The 24,403-nt window shown below is 43.2% G+C and overlaps 1 protein-coding gene and 1 non-coding gene across 3 annotated transcripts in view; one reads left to right on the top strand and one right to left on the bottom strand.

Annotated features, from left to right (window-relative positions):
- Positions 1–394: 394 nt before the first annotated feature.
- Positions 395–531, bottom strand: LOC111758491 (small nucleolar RNA SNORA2/SNORA34 family). Its single transcript, XR_002792677.1, has one exon. It is a non-coding gene; the product is annotated as a small nucleolar RNA SNORA2/SNORA34 family (small nucleolar RNA).
- A 15,597-nt stretch (positions 532–16,128) lies between these two features.
- The window catches only part of Zc3hav1 (zinc finger CCCH-type containing, antiviral 1), a 55,261-nt gene continuing 46,986 nt past the window's right edge, over positions 16,129–24,403 (top strand). The window contains exon 1 of one of the 2 annotated variants that reach the window (XM_063250566.1): positions 16,129–16,761. In XM_063250566.1, coding sequence (XP_063106636.1) covers positions 16,454–16,761 — 308 coding nt within the window. In that variant the 5' untranslated portion in view covers positions 16,129–16,453. The remainder of the gene's footprint in view (positions 16,762–24,403) is intronic. The other variant, XM_013158707.3, reaches the window with a different exon arrangement.

Raw genomic sequence — 24,403 nt, 5'->3', positions numbered from 1 at the left:
GAAGGAGAAAGGTGTTTTAGGTTTTCAAAACCAGACAATAGCGAAGTCACTAATGGCTGTCATAGAGTCTCCTGTTCTCAAAATTGCTGGCCACACCTTCATGTATACTGAAGCTCAACAAAACCAAACAGGCAAGTGGGGAGGGGTTGATTGGTTTCCTGGCTCTCCAGGTCCCAGCATGTCTGGAGTTGCAGTGAACATCGGTGGCTCCTGTCCTGGGCCCCCACAGTCTGCCATGCTCACAGCCACTCACCAGGGCAGAGGGGTTGCTTACTTTCCCAGCACTCCAAGTCTCAGCATGGCATGGGTCCCAGTAAATGCCAGTGGCTCCTGTCCTGGGCCACAGGAGCTTGCCATGCTCACAGCTGCTCACCGTAGCGAAGGGGTTGCTTCAAGCTCTTTCTTTCTAATGAATTGACCATTTCACTGCCTAAGTTCTGAAATGGCCAACAGACCATAGAAAGACATCTCTTTAGGCTCCTGCTTGAAATCAACATCATCAGGAAGCTGCTGGCCTTAATTCAAGGCCAGCCAACCATAATATTTAACCCACTAATTTTTTTTAAATAATGAGACTCTCAAGTCCTTAATAAACAACAATATATTTATATATACAGTCTTTGTGTCATTTGGACCAACTTGCAGCTCAGGTGGAACCATGCTTTGTAAATCTGTAACTCAAACAATACTTTGATCAAATGGTTCAAGAATACAAAAGAGGGAGCTGGGGATTTAGCTCAGCGGCATAAGTGCCTGCCTTGTAAGCAGGCAGTTGTGAGTTCGATCCCCGGTACCAATAAAAAGGAAAAAGACAAAAAAAAAAAAAAAAGAAAAAGAAAAAGAATACAAAGGAAAAAGAGAAAAAATTATTGAGCTCAAAAATAAAAAGAACAATGGTTTATAGGGCAGAACAATGGACAAACATGGACAGATGGATCTGATAGACAATCTGTCCAGATTCAAACAAACACAGAAACAAGTACACAGTTTGCTGGGGTCTGTGAGAACTTTCTAAAGTCCCAGGGGGCTATTTATTATGCCCCTTAGCTGAACTAGCTAGATTCTTACATCCCATGTTTTTAGGGTTTGGACACCTGCTCACCTCCAGCACCCCATGCCTTCAAGGCGTTTCTCAGGTGCTTCATGCCACTTGGGCACTCTTATATGGGCACTTGTGTTTTTGGCTCCATGTGTATAAACTATCACTAACTAATTTGACTCCCAACAACTGCTTACAAACAGACTGGACAAACAAACAACAGATACACAAACAGACTGACAAACATCTTACACATCAGAGTGCACTTAAATATATTTTTAGCCAAATTGCATTACAATAATTTTTTTTACAAATTTAGAATTTATAACTATAAATTGACTAGTCAGATTTGTTATAGGCCAATTAGCAGAGATCTTGTTATAAAAGGATTTAAGATAAAATCTTATCTATAATGAACAAATTTTTATATTTTATCTTAAGAATGCTAGTAACTTGTATGTCCCTTTCTTTCATTAAACTTTTAGTTTGGTCATTTTTATATACTCATTACTTATTTAGACCTTTGGTTTTGTCTTTGGTTACCATCTCCTGGGTATCCTGGGTCAATTAAGGTTGGTTTTAGTTTCATCTTTTTCTGTCAGTTGTGTAGTTTCTAAGGCATCAATGTCATAGGACTGAGAATCAGCTTCTGGAGAGCTGGGTTTGGGCCCATGATATAGCTAAACAGAACATTCTGGCACCCAGATAGGCTGTTCAGCATTCTCTGGAAAAACATAAGCATACCCTTAACCCCACATTAGCACTGGACTGGGTGCTTTTATTGTCCAGTATGAAGATCTTTCAAATGGACTCTTTAGTTTTTATTTGATTGCATTTTCTGCTACAGTAGTTGCGTCTTTATTAGAATTTAAAAATTTTTAAATAGTACATACTGCCAAGTGAAACGTATTATGAGGTGAAGTCTCCCTTTGTTTTTTTGAAATTTAAACTGTGTGCACATTTAAGTATTTTTAGACCTGAAGATTATAAGGAATTTTTGTAGTGAGGTGTAGAGTAAAAAAACTCTGTATTCGTATTCAGGCACCTTGGGCTCTCTCTTGCCATTGCTACACATAGGTTGTGCTCTTATTCTGTCCTGGAGGCTTCACTGTTGGGGATCCAAGTGCCGCTGCAGGGTAAACTTTAGATGTATAAAGAGCGTGTGCGCACAGGTGATAGGAAAAATTAGGGTGGCTTGGGCAGGCCAGAGCCCTGTCCAATCTCTCTGGAACCACATCCTGCCTTCCTGGCCCCAGGCTAAGTGCTGCAGCGCTGCTGAGGGGCTAGCCATTAAAGGGCTTGACTGGCCCTCGTGGGGTTTACTCCTCAGCATATGGGAGGCAGGGCTGCAAATCCCAACGCTGCAGTGCAGGTCCCACCTCACAAACCAGGCCAGGCAGCCCCAGGGAAAGTTCTCTGTGCCTTGCACCATTTATATGTACTTTTAATGGCAAAATTCTGGAATGGATTTAGACCCTGATGGCTAGAAATCAAATCTTGGAAGGTCTCTCTCATCCACTGAAGGAAGTCTCCTCCACACCCTTGTGGTTACTATTTTAAATTGATCATAAATTTGTAACTCAAAAGCAAGTCAATTGCATGTGGCACAAAGGCACTCTTTGTATCCCTCTAGGTTAAATCAATTTCAAATTTTTTACTAGGGTGAGAAACATTATCACACCTGTAGATCTGTAGTTGTCACACCCAGAGGCCATGTCATAGGTCAGCGGTGTTGGGCAATAACTGAATCATTTGTTCCTATATCTAAAAGCCCTTTAAATGCTTTTTATATTATCAGTTCTGTCTCGGAATGGTCTTGCTTAATCTGTTGAACCCGGTAAGTTATCAGAAGATCCGAAATCCTTAGGAACACTTTCTGTATTTATAGATTTTCCAATTTTTGTCAATGGAAAAATAAGCAATTGGACAATGCAAGAATCTGGAGAGATTTGAACAGAGTTTTGAGTAGATTCAACTGTAATCTTGATTTCCTCTTGCAGCTAAAACAAGCAGCATTGTTTCTTTACCTCCCTTATCTGGGCCAAGCTCCAGGTGCAGCTTGAGCTTTTTGGTTCCTCCCCTGCTTGGGACTTGATTTTAAAATACTGCTCCAAGCCAGTTTCCTTGTGGCCATCCCAATAAGCCCACAATCATCAAGACACTTCTTAATCGCAATCCACAAAAGAGGAGTAAATACTGGAATCAAGCATGCAACAAATCGTTCCATATATATTTATGATTCTTTAGAATGTATTTGTCCCATGCCTAACAACTGGTAAGATTGATACTTTTTTTTTTTTTTTTTGTCTTTTTCATTTTTATCGGTACCAGGGATCGAACTCACGACTTGCAAGGCAGGCGCTTATGCCGCTGAGCTAAATCCCCAGCCCCTTTTTTCCTTTTTCTTATAAGCAGATTTTCCCTTTTATTTTTTATTTTTTTGTGTGCCAGGGATCAAACTCTCAACCTCAAGTTTGCCAAGCAGGCACTTACCTGCTGAGCTAAAGCCTCAGCCCCTTCTGTGAATTCTTTTAAGCCTGTTTGTTGGTCTGTTTGGCTTCTCTCATGCTGATCTGTCTTCACCATCTATTCACTTCCCAGCATCCCTTCACCCACTGTTTCTTCTTATCCCCATCCGTGTTCTAATCCGAAGCTATTGGCTACAAGCTCTGTAACGGACTCAAAACTGAAGAAATTAGATTCCAAATAGAGAATGTCTCAGGGAAATCATTTTTCCTGCTCTATGTGCCTTTTTAAGATTCTTTCCAACTCTTTCCCAATTATCAATGTCTATAGTGCCTGTCTGAGGAAACCATGGATTATACTTCTTTCAACATTTTTGCTGTCTTTCTTTGGCTCACAAAACCCTGAGCATTTAAGGCCTTGGAGCAGCTGTAATTATTTAAAAGTCAAAGAGAGAGACCATAACCCACGCAAGGACAACGGAGCACCCTGCCAGGAAGAAGTTTATTTGGCATGGGGGAGAGGTCATCTCACAGACAGACAGCAAACCTGAAGGGAGGAAGTCATAAGCTTATATACAGTGGGGGCATAGGCACAAGGGCCACATCAGCTGCCCAGAGGGGCACAACAGGTACATTTTGGGGTGGATTTGTGAAAGCCAGGAAATCTCAGTGGGCACGGTAGTTCTTGGAAAAGTACGCAGATGTCTTTGTGGTCGGTGCTGCCAACTGCCTTTGTGGCTGGTTTTTGCTTTCCTGCTTCCGAGAAAGCTTGTGGGGGAAGTTAATCTTCATCCTTTAACAGGCTGCACCTTTGAACCTCTTTCTCCCCTCACCCAGAAGCTCGATGCCCTTTCAAGTCACTTTGCTGGTTGGCTGAAATCTCTTGCCCCATTTTTACTCCCGGATAAAAACGGTTTGTTCACAGCGGGAAGACTCATCTTGTTCCTCCCTTTCTTCTCCCAACATCTCCGCTGAAGTTTTCATCATGCGAAGACCTCCTCTGTATCCAGACTTTTCACTCTAGGCAGACTTACTTGGAATTTTAGCCTAATCCAAGGATTTCAGGTCCCTGTTCCAGATGCCACTTACCAGAGACCTGTCCTGGATCCCCAGAATCCCAAATGAGTGTATGATGAAGGCTTAAATAAATGAGAGAAGTGGTATGATTAGGTCTGCAGGAGGATCAAAACCCCTTGCAGAGTTCAGAGACACTGGGGGCTAAGACGGGATGTCTGGGAAGCCCATCTTTATTTAGGGGATTACAGTAGAAAACACAGGAAACTGAACACAACTTTCAAGGACTTTTCTAAGTAACAAATTATGTTAACAAGCGGAAGTATTTTAGGAGAAGATCTCCATGTTGCATCATTATAGGGGTGAAATGCCTGCAGCTACAGTCTTTATTTAGTTAATTGGAGTTGGGGCCAGGTGTCCTCAGCTATGATTTTATCTTGCCCTGTCCATGTAGCAGTCCTGCATGTGTGTTCAATTTCCAGTTTTAATGGCTCCCAACAGATTAGAAAACTAAAAAAAAAAAAAAAAAAAAGCATAGTGAAATCTTAGGTCAAAAAACCCACCAGAGGATTCTTACCCATAGGATGACTCCAGAGACCCACATTCATCCAAGCATCAAGAATGTACCAGTGAGAGGGGCACCATGTCACCAAGAAGTTTGGTGTTTTCTGCAGGACATAGAAGCTGTCCTGAAACTTTACTCACTGATAACAGTGAGAATCATAGGATCCTGGTGCAACAGACACCAAGCAATGGAACTTAACAGCAGAAGCTGAGGTTTGTAATGACAAAGTCAGAATGTGGCTCATAGGACTTGATATGGGAAGAGCTTCAGTCAACGGAACAATGTTTTACCCTAGGGTGAAAATAAATAAGTAGTTAACAAAGTGCTGTTTAACATGCACTATCTAAAAAAGACAAGAATTTATAAGCAGAAAATTATGGCAAACAGACAGCCAACAGAATCACAGTTCCTTATCCAGTTCCTGAACTGGTATGCAGCCTCAAAACCCACCAAGCTGAAGAGGTGGCCTCTTCAAGGCCTTCATCCTCAAGGTGAAGGACTTGTAACACTATGTCAGAATTATAGCTCTTCCAATCCTCCTCTCCAAAGAGGTCAGTAACGCTCACTAGAATGATGAAACCCTTCAGAAACAGAAATGCTTAGACAGTCTGGTGACTGTTGACACAGTGCCAGAAGTCAACTCATGATCCTCAGAGACCTGAAGCATCTGCATGGTTTCCATATTAGAGTAGAGGCAAAGGGAGCCTTAACCAAGTCCAGGTTATGATGGGCTCCTTGTGTCCTTAGGCTCACCAGTTATCATTTCCCTAATCCTGAAGTGTGTAGTTGAGACTGACCTACTTTGGAAGTTAGGCTTACCCTTGCATTCATTATGGCTCTGTAGAGTGGGACGCTGTTGTAGGAGGGAAGCCTGTGCAGAGCATCTGAAATTGCCCTGCCCTTTAGACCAATACAATCACTAGAATAAACACTGCAGAGTATGGCTATGGCAGAAATTAGTACCATTCTAAAGTATCTAAATGATGAAGAAATGCAATCATTATTTTTCTTCATCTAACTTGCTTCTGTAGGTTTGAAGCAACTGAATGGTCCTAGAGAATAACTATAGACTACTGCAAGCACTGGCCACACCTACAGAGAGTGGACATAATAACATCTTTCCCAGAGCAGATTTATGCAATCTGAAGCATGGTTTATGGACAATGGTTTGGTGAGTGCATTACTTTCTGTTCCAACCAGGAAATATTTAATTTTTGCATGGAATGTATAACAAGTGTCCGAGTCACTTTCTCTTTGCTGAGACATAATATCCAATAGCCAAAACTTAAAGTAAAAGAGGTATAATTTTGCTCACAGTTTTAGAGGCATTGGCCCTTGCCTGGTGGTGTGATTTCAAGACAGGAAATACATAGTGAAAGAACATGGTGGAGAAAAACTGCTTACGTCATTGTAGAAAACAGAGAGTGAAGGAGGAGCTGCGAAGTGAAATACACCCTTCCAGGCCATGCTCCCAGTGCCGCCTCTTCTGATCAGCCCCACCTCTTCAGAGCACCTTTAGCTACAGCTACGGACTCAGTGGACTAATCCATCAATGAATATAACACCTCCATGATCCAGTCACTTTCCCAAGTGGAAAGTAAGGTTTCTGGGGGACACCTCAGATCTAAGTCAAAACAATGAGTATTTATTGTTTTGCCATAGATCCTTGAGTATTCACAAGTCTTCAGTTATACTATACTTGGAAGAGAACCAGAACAGAGTGTCACATTAATTCCCTGCCTTGATGAAGCACATTGAGCAGGATGTCTAAATTTTCTAGAACCATTTGCATGAAACATGTACTCCAGGAAGTGGCAGCTAAATCCTATGAAGATTTAATGAGCTACCCAGTTCACTAAAACTTTTAGAAAACAAGTAGTTGTCAGTGTGCTTGTACATACCACGCAAACCAAAAAATGAAATACTGTAGCTCATATCTCTTCCTGGAAATAAGCCTATAACCTGTAAGGAATGTTGGGGTTTTCGAGGAAATATATTCCATTCCAAAGAATAACACTTCCATGTATATACTAATGTCTCAGTCCATTTTCTTTTGTTAAAACAAGATCCTGTAACTTAGTTACTTTCTTGCTGCTAGATCCAATACTGACACCTACACCTTAAAGGAGGAAACGTTTATTTTGGTTGGTTTGTAGTTTTGGTCCATAGTCTACTGGCTCCAAGGCAGGTTGACATAGCAGAGGAAAAGTACCTTCAGGGATGGTGTAGGGAGCAGAGGGAGGAGGAGGGAGACTGCAGACTGTACCCATAGTAATCCGCCTCCTCTCCCCAGGCTTCACCTCAACTTCATATTTAACTATAAACTCAGTGGACTGATCCATTGATGAGTATCCATTGATGAGGCCCTCATGACCCAATCACCTTTCCAAAGCCCGCCATTATGAGCAATGGGGCTTTGGGTTGACATCTAGATACAAATCATAATATTCTACCTCTGGTCTCCAAAAGACTCATGCTCATCTCCTATGTTAAAGGCATTTAGTCCATCTCTAAGAGTTCCCAAAGTCCCAACGATTTATCTGAAACTGAAAAGCCCAAGTCCACGGTCTCTTCTGAGTTTTAAGGGAAATGCTTAGCTGTGAGCCCCTATACAAATCAAAAGGAAATTAAACATTGCTGACATACAAAGACACAGAATAAACATTTACATCCCCAGAAGGAAAGATAGGAGAATAGAAAGGAATGGGACTAGACTGTCGTATCCCCCCAAAAAAACAAGCCCCGTGATGTTGTCGGTTGTCATGGGGTGGGGGGCAAGACGTCTGTAAAGAGCACTTTATTTAAGCTGGTACCCAGTGGCACAGTGCAGATGGAGTTTGCAAAGCTGTGCAACTGAGTTAGAATTTTGACAGATTTTTATAGTTCATTTATGATTAGCTCATTGATCATTAAGTACATAGCGATGAGAAACAGAAACAAGGTGGGCCTTTGTTCCCCTTTGCTTGAGGTCAGAGGCATTTCACAGTTGGTGTTTAACCAATTCATAGCCCTTGGTCTGCCAATTCCAGGAATATTTGTCTATCACAAAGGGAACGATGGTTGACACAGCATCATTTGTCTCTTACAAAGGGAACAAAGATTGACACAACAAACAGGTTACTAGGGAAACAGGGACCCATGCATACAGAACAGTGTGACTACGTGGTCAGTTCATCTATAACTATGTGGTTGGTGCGTGGTTACTAGGGTAATGAGCACAGCACAGAATGACAATACTGCTAATAACTATCCTTTTACTATTTTTGCTAATAACAATCTTTTAACTATTTTAGTTTTTTAGCATTTTAGTACAACATAGACCAAGACTGAAATCTAGCTGAACATATCCTGTAGTCTCATGTCCTGTGGCAAGTTGTGGTGAGGTATGAAATCTAAAGAGCTTGGGAGGTTCCACCCTTATGGCACTGGCACCCTGCTGATGGTTCAAAACTTCAGAAACACTTTCCTCTATGAATCTGTAATCTTTGTTCTTTGTTTCTCTTTTTGGCTGGTTTTTCTCATTCCTTGTTGCTTTCTTGAGATGTTCCATGTTCCTGTGTTTTCCAATTTCCGGGCATCTTCACTGCACTTTTGGCTTCTCTCTTATAGCTTATCACACTTCCTTCTCTGGGAGACGCTGCCTGGTCTCTAAGGCCTTCTGAAATCTGGGTAGAAACCTTCCTGACCACACAATTCTTGCATTTTCCATGCACATAAAACCAGCCATGGTCTGCTGCCAACTGAATCAGTAGCCAAGCTCTGTTGCATCTTGTTAGTGGTTGCAGAGGCATTTAAGTGCCTTAATGAGCAAGGTAAACTGAGATCTGGGGAAATCAAAGCCCAAGGTGATCCTTCAACAGATCAAAGGGTGAATCCTTTTTGGTTCCTCACATATCCTTAAGTCATTTTTTTCCTATTGTCCTGTCCCAAAGTACTTGGCTCATTTTTTAATGCTGATCTTTTCGCAACCAAATTGTCTTCTCTTTTTGCAGACCCCAACTTTACTGGACCTTTGTTTTCTGTCCAAACTCAAAACTTTAAAATCCTTCTACTGGGTTGTTTGCTCTTGCTTCTCAATGTAGATAGAGCTGTCTAAAAGCACCCAACAGTATCCAAACCACTGCCTGAATGTTTGGTTGTCTTAAAAGTTCCTCTGCCAGATTATTTGGTCTGATGTTTATAATCTCAGTCTCCTGCAAAGTCTGAGGACATGAGCAAAATGTAGACAGACCTTCTACAAAAGTATACATGGCCTGGAGTCCAATTCTACTGGAGTCCTTGCTCTCAACTGAAACTTCCAAGCCTGGCTGCATTACTGTCAGCATTCAGGTCTTTTGTGCTCTAACCAGAAACTTCCAGCAAGCTCAGCTGTTGCGATCTCTCAAAATTTTGTGAACTTTTCACAAGCCTGTTCCAAAGGTTTCTAAACCACATGGTCTTATAGCTTCATAACAATGATTGGACTTCTCTGGTACCAAAATCTGTCTTAGTTACTTTCATGTAACCGAAACACAATACCAACATTCACAACTTAAAAGTAGGAAAATTTTATTTTGACTCATACTTTGTAGAAAGTTTCAATCCATATTCCACCACCTCCAAGGCAGGACATCATGGCAGAGGGTTATCACAGAGGAAAAACAGCTAATGGCATGGTAGCGGGAAGCCGAAAAAGATGGGGGGAAAAGAGAGGAAGGAGGTAAATCTTATAGGCTGTGCCCCAAAAGACCCACCTCTTCCAATCACACTTCACCTCAACATTACATTTAGCTATAAACTTACCCATGGGACAATCTACTGATGACTATCATGCCTCCATGATCCAGTCGTCTCTCCAAAACCCCATCTCTGAGCACATGAGGCTTTGGGGAGAGATCTAGATATAAACTATAACAACTTGAGATTGAGTGACTCAGGAGAGTAGAAGTTCATTTAGCATAAGGTTCTAGAGTAGGTCTAAGAGCACAGTGTTGACTATCTGGTGAAGGCCTTCTTGTTATGTGATAACATGATGGAGACCATCATATGGCAAAATGGAGCAAACTGGCTCAGGTTTCCTCATTCTTCTTATCAAGTCACTGATACCATTATGATGGTGCTACTGTCATGACCTGGTTTAACCCTAATCATTCCCCAAAGGCCCCACCTCCAAATAACATTGACATATGAACTTGGGAACTAAGTTTACAACACATGTACTGGGGATCGAACTCACGACCATGCACTTGCAAGGCAGGCGCCTATGCTGCTGAGCTAAGTCCCTGGCCACGTGAACTTTTGAAATATACATTCAAACAACAGCAGTTGGGTTACACAGAAAGCAGCCAGCACTGATTGGAGTTCAAAGCAAGAAAAACTCTTTAAAAGGGCAAAGCTGTATGATACAGCCTTTTGCTTTGGCATAGCCTATACTTTTGGAGGTATGATGAAAAATATTTGTAATGCAGCACTTATGGAAAGACCAATAGAAGAATCACGGTTTAGGATCCTTAAGATGTGGAACAAAATCATGCCAAACTCAATGATTGATTCTTGCTTTTGAAAAATAATTCCTAGCTTATTGTGGGACTTGGCAGACCATAGACTCAGAACTGGCTAGTGTGAGTAGGATCAGTCCCAAAGGTGTCATAGAATGAAATATGTACATTCTGGAATTATTCTTGAATAAGCAGGATCAAAGGGTACAAGCAAACTGTGTGAGCCAGTTAATCCAGATTTCCTTGTCTCACTATAGTTGTCCCAGAATTCCTCCCCCAGCTTCACCTGGGCTAAACAAGGAGAAAAGGAGCCAAAGCTTGGTTTGAGGATAGATTAACTCTATGTGTGCTTAAAGCTGAACATGGATGGCAGCTGTATTATAGTCTTACCAGGATGATGTAATTAAAGATTGCCTGATCCAAAGACAAGAATCTCCCATAATATAGTATCTTACCACACAACTCTTCATGGCCTAAGAAATGGGGAGACTGAACCTGTGAACGTGGCATCCATTGATCACATCATGTAACTCATCATGCAGAAGCTATTACTGGATAAAGTGTTGGAATGGTAGTTAAAGATTCTGTTGAAGGGGCCACCCACTCGGGCCCCACCATGTCCCTCTTAGACAGAAGCTTCCTGTTTCTCAATAAATACTTCCTACTCAACCTCTATTAGGATTAATTCTTCCATTTCAGAGAACACAAACTCAGCCTACCAGACATCTAGTAGACACTCAGGGTTGGGGGATACAAGAGCTGATTTCCACTTGTCCTGCTCTGTGCTCCACTCTGCACTCCAGTTTTGTCCAAATACACTTCTGGGAACAACACAACAGCAAGAGATCCAGCCAAAGAGGCAGCGTGGGTGGGGTGACACACTAAATGATGATATTCCCTAGGACATGATGAGGTACCCCTTAAATCAGATAATACTCTATTAGGGTGCTATGCTCTCACAGAAAGAATATGCAGGTCTGGCGATTATGTGGGAATGCAAGTTGCTCCCCTTAACATTGTTTCAATGATTTGTTGGGTTTTCCTGTTCCAAGTCTGGATTCTGCAGTTAGAGGTCTCCTTGCTCAGAGACACAGAGAGATCCAATTAGGCTACAAACGATGGCTGCTTCTAAATGCTTGATCCTCCTATGGTCAGAGAGATCTAAAACTAGCAGGTAAAGAAAGGAATGGTTATCTTGTGAGAATCAATTGATGCTGATCAGTAAAAGGGGCCAGGGTTGCTGGTACCCAATGGGGCAGGGTGGAATATGTGTGGAATTCCAGTGACTTGTTTGGGTATCTCTTGGTCCCCCTTTGCCCAAATATGACTGAGAATGGACAAGAGCAGCAACCCTGGCTGGGAAACATTCAGACCCTTTAGGAATGAGGATTGAGGCGCCTGACCTCATAAGCTGCTGAGATCTGCTGAGGTTGGAGTTAGGGGTACGAGGGTTGGAAAAAATCATGGAGATATACGATGAGGACCAGCTGTGGCCTTGAGACCAACTGAAGTGACAGGGGCCACACCCTTTACTTTTCTCTTCTAAGCTTCTTTACAGAAAGAACAGTTCTGAAAAAACTGTCCTGCATTCAAAGACAGAAGGGGACTCACGTGATGTGAGGATGGATTACACCTCACACAGGTGTCACTCAGGTTGCCTTTCAAGCCAAGGCTTGCTGCCCAGCTTGCAGGAGGATACTAAGCTGATGGCCCATTATCTTTAGCTCTTTCTGGATCTCTCCCAGTGTTCCAATTAAAGTCCTGTTCTTCCCTGTTGGCCCCCACCAGTGACAGCAAGCTAGCGTGGTATTATTGAGGCACAATTATAATATAAGAACACGTTTATAAAATAATAAACTTAGGGTATTTCATGATCAATTAGAGATCTCTGACCAAGTTTCTGTTCTGTTGCTTCTGCTGAATTCAATTGATCTTGACAACTTGTCTAAAGCCCAACTTTGGATCTCTGATGAGCACTGAGTCAGAGTAATTATCTACACCTTTAGGCACCCCAGGCTAGTCAAGAAAGCCTTTAACTATGCTCACTCTGTAAGGGCTCCCTCTTCCAAAAGTTTCTATGGTATGGTAATGCCTTTACTATCCTCACTGTGTAAGGGTCCCTTCCCCTTGTTCCCTGGAGTGTTTCTGTATTCTGAGAAACAATTCCTTTGTTTGAGCAAATCTGTTCAAGACTAGCCTGCCTGTCAATATATGACTCAACGCTTGTAACCAGTTATGTAACATTCTGTCACTTGCTTTGTACTTCCCACTTCTAAAATCTATGTAAACTAAGCTCTCTATAAACTCAGGACTGTTACCTTTGTGGAATTATCTCACAACAGTCTGCTGGCATGAAGACCCAACAGTTCACTGGTGGGCGTAAAGATTAAATGCTGCCTTAAATGCTGCCCTCTTATCTGCTTTCTGCAAAGAGCCTTCTTTTTGGTTTGGTTTAGAAATTTTCCCGCTCCACTACAAGGGCCTTGCCTTTTCTGCCTTTGGTTGCACTCCAGCTCCAGAGCTTCCTGGTGGGCTGCGGAAGACCCTGTCACATTTGCACACGAGTCTGACAGCTCCCCGGCCCCATCTTGCCTTCTCCTTTGACTTCGATGTTGCAATCAGGAACTCTCTGCATTCTAAGTTCCATGTCAGTATCTCCTTGAGAAGCTGCACTGTGACAACACCTGTTTCAAAAATTCCCTGAATGTCACCTATGTCCTTGCTTTCTACAACCCCAATTGTTCTCCGTGATTTTAAATTGGAAGGAGTGGTCCTGGTGAGACTCTGTACTCTTGAATTCCCTACAGCGTTAACCACAGATCTGGGTGCTTCTTGAGTACAGGGACTGTTTCTTAGGTTTCTGCATGTTCCTAGTAGACTGTCTAATGTAAGCCAGCCAACAAACACATTAAGCTTAATCAATTTGATAATACAAGGTCCCTCGGAACCTGTCAGACCACAAACAAGGCCAAGTGGATTAAAGAAGCATCAGCCAGAGGCAACAAGAAGTCAGATGATGCTACATGGGCCCTGAGTTTGGCTGGTTTTCTTTCCACAGTCCTCTATTCCTAAGACAGTCCTTCATTTCCCATCCATCGCCACACGGAAGTGTCATTTTGTTTTCAAAGAATTTGTAATTTGGCAGATAGATTTTTATTATTATTGTTATTACTGACTGTTATTACTGACATGGTCATGCATAGAGACCACCATAGGGATAAAGGACAAACCACTTACCCGTTGAAAAGCAGTTTGTGTTTTCTTTCGTAGTATTCAGAGACTTAACAGTTTTTTGCTAAAACACGTGACTTTTGCCTTGGATCTATAATTGCCAATAGGGGACTGTAAGTGGAACAAAGCTTGGCCTTCATTTTGTAAAACTGTGGGTCATATTATTCTCAGCTCTGGGTATATACACATTTGTCATTTAAGGAATGACTGTCTAAAAGTCAGCAGAACAAAGTTTACTAGCCCTAAATTTGCCTCACCTATGCCATCCCTCTTCCAGACAAGGGACCCTGAAGTAAGAGTAAGTAATGTAATATTTGGATTCATAAGAACTCCTGTTATCAGTGTTTTCGATGTTCAGTTCAGACCTTCTCCCCCCAACAACTGCTTGTAAGTGTCCAGCCACTGCCCTAAACCCATAGTTGCCTGAATTCCAGGAAAAGCAGAGGCTTAGTGACAAACTGCCCCAAGCAAAAATATCCTTTCATGGGAACAGTTGAGCCTTTAGCCAGGGGGATTTAAACTGAGCCAGAGATAAGTATCAACCTGGCCCTTGACCACAGTGGTGGATGAGTCAGTCTAAACCCTTACATCAGAGTGCATCCCCTCCAGCTACTCAAGCTGGAACACTTCCCCTCTTTGCTCTTTCTTTCCCTGTGAGGGAATCGGCTTGATCTTTGCCAGAGCTATGCTTTTCCATATTTCCTCTCACTTTTACCTAAAACCTTTTGGCTCAAAATTCATGCTTCAGTTCTAATTTTCATTACAAGGACCCTTGCTAACCTATTACATTATTATTACTATTACTGTTATTGTTATTGCCATGGAACAGGCCAATAGAATCCAGGTTCTTGGGTATGATGGGGAAAGAATTGCCAGGATACACTTAGCAGTAAGTAGCAAGCAGCTGCATTTATTGATGATCATGGGAAGTGGCAAGTCAAGATCAGGGAAAGTCCATGCCAATAAAAGATATGGCAGAGATGGAAAAAGGTGTCAGGGTAACAGAAAAGGTGCAGCTGGCAGCAGCAGCAGCAGCAGCAGCAGCAGCAGCAGCAGCAGCAGCAGCAGCAACGACAGTGATAAAATCAGGCTTTTCGAATTTAAAGACCAGAGGCTTCCCTTTAGGTGCCTCCTTCTGAATCACTAGATGTGACTGATAAGAATTCTTCACAGGGTGCAGTGTTAGCTCAGGGGCTCTCAACACACGCACATCCCAGAATTCCCTCTACTCTTCATTATATTTATAAAATGTAGTACATATTCATGAACCTGTAATGAGGAGGGAGTAAGGTGAAGGTGACCAAAGGTCAGGCTGGGAGATTTAATAGACATGTGCTCCCGCCTAGAGCATCAGAGATCTCCTGGGTTTATGTTATCTTATTGTTCACTTTTCTTAGGACAGTGGAAGCTGGAATGACTCTAGGGACTGTTTAGAATTAAATAGAGGACAGAAGGTGACTCTCTCAGCTCAATGTTTCTAACTGTATTTATTATTGTATTAAGGATTTAATAAGGCTTTACGCCTGCCAGGCAAGCACTTGTGAACTGCAACTCAGCCCATGAATTTTATTATTTATAAAAATAGATTTATTTTTGGGGTGGGGGGTTTTAGCTCAGCGGTACAAGTGCCTGCCTGCCTGGCAAGGTACCAGGGTTAGAACTCCCGACCTGGGCAGGCGCTGTGCTGCTGAGCTATATCCCCAGCCCTGAACTATTTGTTATATTTTTGGAGTGTTGGGAGGAGAACCTTTTTCCTTTTCCAACTTGGGGTCCAGAGTTTTGGGATTTTCAAATATTTTAGAATAGACAGATTAACAGGAGGAAACAGTCGGGCTGTGGTAAGGGGCAGTCTGAATCTTGGGATATGTCTAAGCTTGCCCGCTTGTGGATTCTTGTTATCAGGAGAGTAAGCAGCGGTTTGGAATAGACCAGAATGGGTCAAGAAGTGGTTCTTCAAAAAGTCCCCGAGGTTAAAGAAGAGAGAAATCATCGCGGTTCTTAAAAGGGATTTGTGGTGGGGAAGGAAGCGACAGCGATCTAGATCAGGCAGACCTCGATCTGGGGCGCGGGGTCGAGATTATGGGTACCCAGGGTAACACCGGGGCTACGTCTGATGGCCGTGCATGTTTGCTCAACATACTGCTTCAAGTGCACGGCGAGGAAACGATCTCGTAGCAATGGGACGGTGGCGAAGATTCGCCCACACAGGAGGCCGCGCGCCCCGGGGTCAGCTCTTTCTGGCTGGGTGGGGCGGGAGCCAGATGACGCCCTAGTGGCCCCCGGCGCACGTCACTCGCCTCTTCAGGGCTGGGTATAAGAGCCTCCACCAGAGCCCAGGTTCAGTTTTACTTCCTCCTCTCTCCCCGCAGCGCCGCACGCTCGGCAGGGAGCCTCACCCTCGTCGGTTCTGGGACCCAGGCAGGGGGTGGCGCCAGCCCGGGTCGTGCCGTGGTCGCCGCAGGTTTGCACGCGCCCGCTGCCTGCTTCCCACCCGCTCGCCTGCGCCGCTGACTTGTGAGTCTGAGCCTAGGACCCCGTCGGTGCGGCTTGGCCTCTGGACCCTAGAGGTGAGAGGGAAAGCGAAAGCGCCAGGCTCCGCGGAGGCGCCGCCCGTGCAGCTCCGGGCTAAGTTTCGATTCTCGCCGAGCGCTCTGCGCGCGCCATGGCGGACCCGACGGTGTGCTGCTTCATCACCAAGATCCTGTGCGCCCACGGCGGCCGCCTCAGCCTGGACGCGCTGCTTGAAAAGATCCAGCTCTCCGAGGCGCAGCTCCTGGAGGTGCTCAAGGAGGCCGGGCCCGACCGCTTCGTGGTGCTGGAGACCGGGGGCAGGGCCGGCGTCACCCGCTCGGTGGTGGCCACCACTCGAGCCCGCGTCTGCCGTCGCAAGTTCTGCGACAGACCCTGCGAGAACCTGCACCTATGCAAGCTCAACCTGCTGGGCCGGTGCCACTATTCGCAGTCGGAGCGGTGAGTGCGCGGGAGGGCGGCGCCCCAGGTCCTCCAGGAGGGGGCGCCGGGGGCCGGGGGTGCGCGGTGGGTCGCAGCCTCTGCACGCTCCCCGGGGAGCTGCGCCGCGACCGGGACTTGACCTGGGCGCCCCTGCCAGGAGGAGACGGCTCCCCGATGCCTGTCTGCTCGCCCGCCCGTGAGAACCCTAAGAATAAAGTGCTTTCGGGTTAGCCACGGCCTGGAGAAGGGAGAAGTTGGACCCCAAACCTCTACCCCGAGACCTTGAGGAGCCTGGCAGCTGGGGCGGCCCCTGGGGCGGCCCCTGGACGTGGATCGCCCTCCCGGCCGCGTGGGCACCCGAGGCGCTTCCACGAGCGGGCTCGGGCCTCTCTTGGGGCCCACCGACCCGCTCCGAGTGACCCCGGCTTTGATGTGGCGCTTCCCTGCTTCCCTCCCCGCGTCTGCGTGTGGCCCGCACCCCTGGCCACCCCTTCCTGGGACGACGCGGTGGATTGAAATACCGCTACTTGTTTATTGCAAAGCGTCTGCCTCTGCCTGCGTCTTCATGGGCTGTATTTGTCTGCTAAATACAGATGTGACCCAGCTCACTCCCTTAGGTTTAGTTGTCGCATCCACCTAGATAACTTCCAAATGTCTGTCCGCTGCCTAGACGAATCCCGCCACCTGGTGAGTCCGGAGGCGTCCCGACCGCAGTCCTCAGTACAGCCAAGCAAAGCAAAACAAAACAAGTGTGTTTCGTTTTGGTTTTGTTTTTCCTTTCTTTGCTGTACTGACGATTGACCTTAGCTCCTTGGCACTGAACTACATTTCCCGCCCTTCTTGATGTTTTGTTTTGAGACAGCCTTTCCCTAAGTAACTAATCTGGCCAGGCTGGGCTTGAATTTGGGATCCTCTTGTCTCAGCCTCCCCAGCTCCAGACAACCTCTTAATCCTTTATATTAACCACCAAGTCTTTTTCCTGTTGCCACGTTCGACCCCTGCCCCTTCCTCCTTCTCATCTGCTTCAGCGTGAATGCCTTGTTGATGAATGAATGCTTCTGTCTGGCCACTGACTTTCCCTATATTTTATCAATCCCACCTTAGTTCTGTTCAATTATTTTTTTCTTGATCAGACTATTTTTCCCACTTTGTCCGTCCTTAAAAACTAACTGGTGCCCAGTGACCAACTGTGGTCATCAAATTTTGGGCAGGCACTTTCGAGCAAAAAATTAGAGGCGGAAGAGACACATACTTCAGAAAGAGGAGGATCTTACATTTGTTGTTTTCTTTTTTTTTTTTGTCTTTTTTTTTATTGGTACCGGGGATCGAACTCACAACCGCCTGCTTGCAAGGCAGGTGCTTATGCCGCTGAGCTAAATCCCCAGTCCCTAGGTCTTCCATTTTAAAAGCCGGCAAATATTGGAATATTTAGTAAGCTATGAGGCAACAATTTGAAAATTTGTTTTTTTTTTTTTTTTTTTTTTTTTTGTCTTTTTCGTTTTTATCGGTACCAGGGATCGAACTCACGACTGCCTGCTTGCAAGGCAGGTGCTTATGCCGCTGAGCTAAATCCCCAGCCCCGAAAATTTGTTTCTAGTTGTTGAGGTAATAGTGTTACTGGCAACAGAAGAAACAGGTAAATCACAAGAGGAAGGAAGTGGTAGAGAAAAGAGAAAGGAACCCTAGTGCATTCTAGCACATTCGAGAACATTCTAGCTCCATACTAACGACGGGATTGGAAGTCTTCATAATCTTTTCTTGTTATAATCTGTTTTGTTATGAAGAATTTTTCACCAGTTAGGCTTGACTTCTGGTTTTAAAAGTTTCAGGGTTTCTGTTTGTTTGCATTGTGTTTCTCTTTTTGCCATACTTAGTACTGAACTTACAGCCTGGTGCAACCTAGGAAGGGATCTGCCTTGAGCGACATCCCCAGTCCTTCTACATTTTATTTTGAGACAGGGTCTTGCTAAATTGGCCAGGTTGGCCGGGGACTTAGCTCAGCAATGTAAGTGCCTGCCTGGCAAGTGCAAGGTCCGGAGTTTGATCTCGGTACAAAAAAAAGAAAAAACTGGCCAGGCTGGCCTTTAGGTTGCTTTTTTTTTTTTTTTTTTTTTTTTTTTTGCTTTAGTCTCCTGAATAAATGAGATTATACTCATAGGCCTCTGCACCCACCCGCTACGGCATTTCTCGATATACTTGCAAGTAGTCAGAGAATGGTGACTTCTTTGTACCAATCATTTTTATTCAGCAGTTTTTAAAACATGGCCAGTCTCCTTTAACCTACTCTGCCTTCCCCATTGCTTTCTCCATCAGTGTTTTATTTTAAAGCAAATCCTAGCAATCATTTGTTTCATAATTACTTTACTGTCTCTAACAGACAAGGACTAAACTTTATTAGCATTATCAAGATACCATTTTTTTAAAAAAATGTAATTTAAATTTTTTATTTGTTTGTTTTTGGTGCTAGAGATGGAACTCTGGCTCTTTTGCTTGGCAGGTACTCTTACTGAGCTCCACCTGTGGCCCAGTGATTTAAAAAAATTACGGTGTTATTATTTTCTAATACCAATGCTCAAATTTCCTGTCTCATAAATCCAACTAGTATTTTCAGGGAAAAAACCCTACACAAACGTAAGCTGAGTGTTTTTAGTTTTATGAAAATTATTATGGCATGTTTTTCTCTTCTGATTTGTAAACATCAAAAGCATTTTAACCTATAGAGTTGTTTGGTAACATTTGTTTTTCTGCAGTTTAGAAGGTTATATATAATATAGGGATTATTTGGTCTGTGCAAGTTTGGATGGACCCTCCAGAGAATTCAGTAAATTTTTTTAATATATTGATCAAAATCTAATTTTTACATTTACTGGTTTAGCTATATTTTAAATTTTCTGTTTATATCACTTTTGAATTTGGAAACTAGAAACTTTTGATCCATTATAATATAGAAATTCCTAATAAGTACCTATGGAGAGAATTTTTTCCTTAGAGTCTTGAAAGCATTCCCCTGCCCTCTGGCGCGCTTTTTAGTATTCTTCCCCAAGCAGCTTTTATAAAAGCTATCTTCTCAAGCTTGAGCTTGTCTAAGGACTTACTTGGTGGCCTCTCTCAACTAAGAAATACCTATAGTGATGTTACCATTGAGTTCACTATATGGTTCCTGTGTTTACATGGAGATAATTTACATTTTGTTGGACTCACAAAACTACCTCTGGGGCTGGGGATTTAGCTCAGTGGCATAAGCACCTGCCTGGAAAGCGCAAGGTGGTGAGTTCAATCCCTAGTATCAAAAACCAAACAATAAACAAACTCCTCTCTCTGCAGTGCTATTATTTATGGCAGGATTTCTTTCATTCTGTAGTTTCTGTTTTATTTATTTTTTCATTTATTTATTGCCACAGTGCTTTGACCTGGACATTTTAATTGAAAACACAGTTTTCTTAGGTGTTGTATAATCATTTGTTCTGGTGCATCAGTTTGCTTTGTTGAAATATATTCCTTATACATGGAGTTCAAATCCCAGTTCTGATATGAACAGCCAGCCTTTATTGAATGAATAAGAATATGCCTAGCTTTGTGAAAAACATGTGAGAGATGATGTCCCAGTTAGTCTTCCCACAGCTCCTAAAAGCCCCATCTTAATGGAATGAAACTTGGGCACAGAGGTCTTTCTAATTTCCTGAAGGTCTCATAGCTGGTAGCTGGCACAGTTGATGTTTGAATATGATCTTTCCTGTTTGTGTGCTTGGCTTATGAAACCAGGTTTCACTGTGTGGTTCAGGCTGGCCTTGAACTCACTGTGTAGCCCAGGCTGGCCTCAGACTTGTGACAATCTACCTGCCTCAGCCTCCGGAGTGCTGAGATCACAGGTGTGTGCCACAATACCTGGATTGGCATGACTTCTTAAGTAGCTGCTTCTATTGTCCAGTAACTGTGTGAAGTGTAATCTTTAATTAATTAAAAAATTAGCAATTTTTTAAAAGCATGATTTCTGTTTTAGCTGTTTAAAGTAGGCTGGTTGTGTGTCATCAGCTTGCTTTGTGGTTGCTGCCAATGTGGGTGTTTCCTCTGGGCTCTTCCTTGTTCGCAAGCTTTGCCTTTTCCTCTTCCTTAATGGAAACCTTGGGTGGGGGAGGGGAGAAGGGAAGAGGACTAGTTGATAATTTCATAATTTGAAAAAAAATTACAGGGTATGGTGGCACATGCCTGTAATTCCAGCACTCGGGAGGCTGAGGCAGGAAGATCATCACAAGTTTGAGGCCAGTCTGGATTACCTAGTAAGTTCAAGGCCAGCCTGGACTATGTAGCAGGATCCTATCTTAAAGATCAACAACAACAACAAAACAAGAATGAAGAAAGAGTAATATAAGGAATAATACAGAGAATAATGTAACAAGCACCATGGTATATACTGAGTATATAAAGATATTACAAAATCATGTATAAATTTACAACTCACCTCCAAGAATCATTGCTTACATTTTTCATATTTGCCTCTTATAAATGAAATTTAAAAATTATATTAGCCTCAAGACATTTTTTTGTGTTCCTCAGTGTCATTTCCCTCTCTCCTCAGAAGCAATTTTGATGTGTATCTTTCCTTTCCTGGTTTTTACTATTTATAAATGTATATATTTGTGTTCATATAAAAATATTACTAATATGAGTTGTAATTTTTACTCAGTGTTGTATTTTGGAGAGCTATTGATGCTGCTGATACATTAGGATATAGTTGATTTTTTTTTAGATATTGGCGCTGAGCTCCCAAGGATCCTCCTGCCTTAGCCTCCTGAGTGTTTGGCCTGTAGGTGTGCATCACCATGCCAGCTGTTGTGTTTTGGTGCTGGAGGTTGAGCCCTCTGTTACTGAGTTACACCTCCAGCCTGGTGTATTCATCTGAACTGACTGTGAAAATGAAGGTGGTGACCAGTATTTCATCATATGACCTACCACAAGTCAGTCACCTAGTCCCCAAGTCATGAGTCTTTGGGGGTACTTTTAGTTTCTTGCTACAACAAACTGTGCTGCCAAGCATATACATTTGTCAGGGCTGGGGATTTAGCCCAGTGGCGTACACACCTGCCTTGCAAGCGCTCAGCCGTTGAGAGTTTGATCCCCAGCACAAAAAAAAAAAAAAAAAAAAAAAAAAAAAAGAAAAAAGAAAGAAAGAAAAAAAGAACATACATTTGGGGGCCAGGCACTAACAGTTTGCTGTCCAAGCAGCCTACCAGGATTACAACTCAGCCCAGTAGAAAATTAGGAGGACAAACTTTAATAAAAAGAAGATAGTTTAACACAAAGAGGAAAAAGAGGTGGGGAGGAGAAGATAGACAGCTGCCCTGATGAGAGTCGGAGCGTGGGGGGGGGGAGAGGGGGGACCCACACGACACTCCCGAAAGCTGGAGGACCTGTGGGCCTTTTTTTAGGGGTGAGTGATGCTTCTCCCCAACCTGGAACTTGCCCTGGTTGAATTGGCTTCCCAGCACCTCTGCCTAACATCATTTTTTCTGGTGGTCTATGCGCAGCTTCCGTCTGTCTGTCTGCTTGTCCTCGCCCTGCCTCCCAAGGCCTTATCTTTGGGGTGGGTGCCTTGTTTTTGGTTAGCTTTGAGTTAGTAGGTGCCTTTGTGGGTTTTTCAGTTTAATTTACTTGAAGCTTTTATATTGTTGTACTCTGTAATGACCCTAGAAAGAGTGATGCAGTGACTAGCGTGAACGCACATGTGTAGTGTAGACGTTAGTGCACAGGTGTGAGTCCATCCTGCTTTAATACAGTTAGCCCTCCTCTCCGTTTCCCCTGTGTTTTCTGGGAGGTGGGAACTGCTCGTTGATTGTGCACATGGCTTCTCTCTGCATTGCCTGGCAGCTCTTTCTCTGGTCTCTTGGTGCAAGTCTCAAGGCCATTTCTTCATCTGGTTCTTCTCTTTCTCTACTCTACCTCTGTCCTTGACTTGCTTCCCAGCGGAAATTTTCTAGTAAACTTTCCTTTTTACTCTTTCTAACCAGGATTAGCTAGAAGACTCAATGAGCCCTCTGCAATATGCTCTTGTTTACAGATCCCTGACCCTACACATTTAAGTATTGGTGCTCATGGCAAGAAAGTACCCAACTATTTGGGCAAAAAAGTCCATCTCTGCTAAACACATACAGACTTTTCCTGGTCTTTGTTCCCTAAGCAATCCAGTATAACTACTTACATACTGTTTACATTGTACTAGATATTGTAAGTAATTAAAGATGATTTAAATTATAGAGAGAATATGTGTAAGTTGTATGTATATACTATTCCTTGTTATAAAGACCTGAACATCTGGGATCTCTGTATTAGATCCTGCAACCTTTCACCTGCAGATAGTTGCAAGTGATAGCTGTACTGCTTTATTTGCTCAACTTAATGCTTTTGAGATTCACCTCCTAAATACACAGTGCTCTGTTACTCTGGCTGTCTTCTGCCTGGCCACTGAGCTTTATATGTCTCACATATGGTTGTTGTCTGGCTGTATTTCTATTTACTTTTTGAGGAATCTTTGTTGTAAGGGAATCGTGCCTATGTAGTGACTGTGTCTCCCTCTCCTCAAGCTTACACCATGCTCTGGGTTCTTGGGCCACTTCCTGGCTTGTGTATACATCCTCCCTGCGCTGGTCTTTCTGTAGGTGAATGGAATTTGCGTATACTGGCTGGCAGGTTGATTGGCTCTGAATTCATCCCTGAATTGGGATTGCCTCTGGATGCACTAGCAGTAGGATGGAGCCCAGATGGGAAGAGCTGGGAGCCAGGGCTGGCTTCCTCTGCAGTCTTGTATGCTATCATAAAACTCCAAGAATTTTAACCTCAAACTTGGTCATCCTGGAAATTATAGAAGTTTGTTCATTACAATAGGAAGAAAGAACATACTTTATTGAGTGGTGTTTTTTAGCCTGATTTATTACTGTTAAATAGTTAGGTATTTTTACTAGGATTATGATCTGTTGAAATGTGTAGCTTTCCTTTGTGTGAATGTATCCAACTGATTCATTTTCTTCTCAGTTTTAAAACTGATATTATTTAAAAAAATTTTTTTTTTGCTTCTAAACCAAGATGCTTTGAACATTTTGTTGACTATTTTTGTGTGCTTCTCTGGTGTACACGTGTGCAAGTTTCCTTAGGTCTCTAGTAGGGGAATTTGAATATTTACCTTAAGTTGTATGATACCAGATTGTTTTTCAAAATGCATTTGCCAAGTTATACTCCCACCAGATATGAACATTCCCTTGCTTCATATTCTTGTCAGGTGGCCTCTTGAAGCTTTAAAAAGTTGTGCCAATACAAAGAATGTGAAACTGAATCTCAGTGTCTTACTTCTTCATATAGTTTGGGCCCTAGGTCTTTAGATTATACTACTCAGTTTTTAACTTACTCGAAGCTTCTTATATTCATTTTACTCTTTTGGTTGTCTTATTGCCCAATTTATTTATCTATTTATTTTGTCTTTTTGAGACAGGGTCTCGCTGTGCAGTTCAGGGTGGCCTTAAACTCACTTTGTAGCCCAGGCTGGTCTCGAACTCACAACGATGCTCCTGCCTCAGCCTCCCAAGTGCTGGGATTACAAGGCGAGCGCCACCGGTCCAATTTATTTTTGTATGTAATAGCCTTTATTTTTTCCTTCTTTCTTTCTCACTTC

This window comes from Cavia porcellus, unplaced genomic scaffold (genome assembly GCF_034190915.1).
Source record: "Cavia porcellus strain 051 isolate PalLab524CR breed Dunkin Hartley unplaced genomic scaffold, mCavPor4.1 scaffold_6, whole genome shotgun sequence".
NCBI classification, from domain to species: Eukaryota; Metazoa; Chordata; class Mammalia; order Rodentia; family Caviidae; genus Cavia; species Cavia porcellus.
The sequence above is the reverse complement of the archived record's forward strand: the minus strand, read 5'-3'. Positions and strand labels throughout refer to the sequence as shown.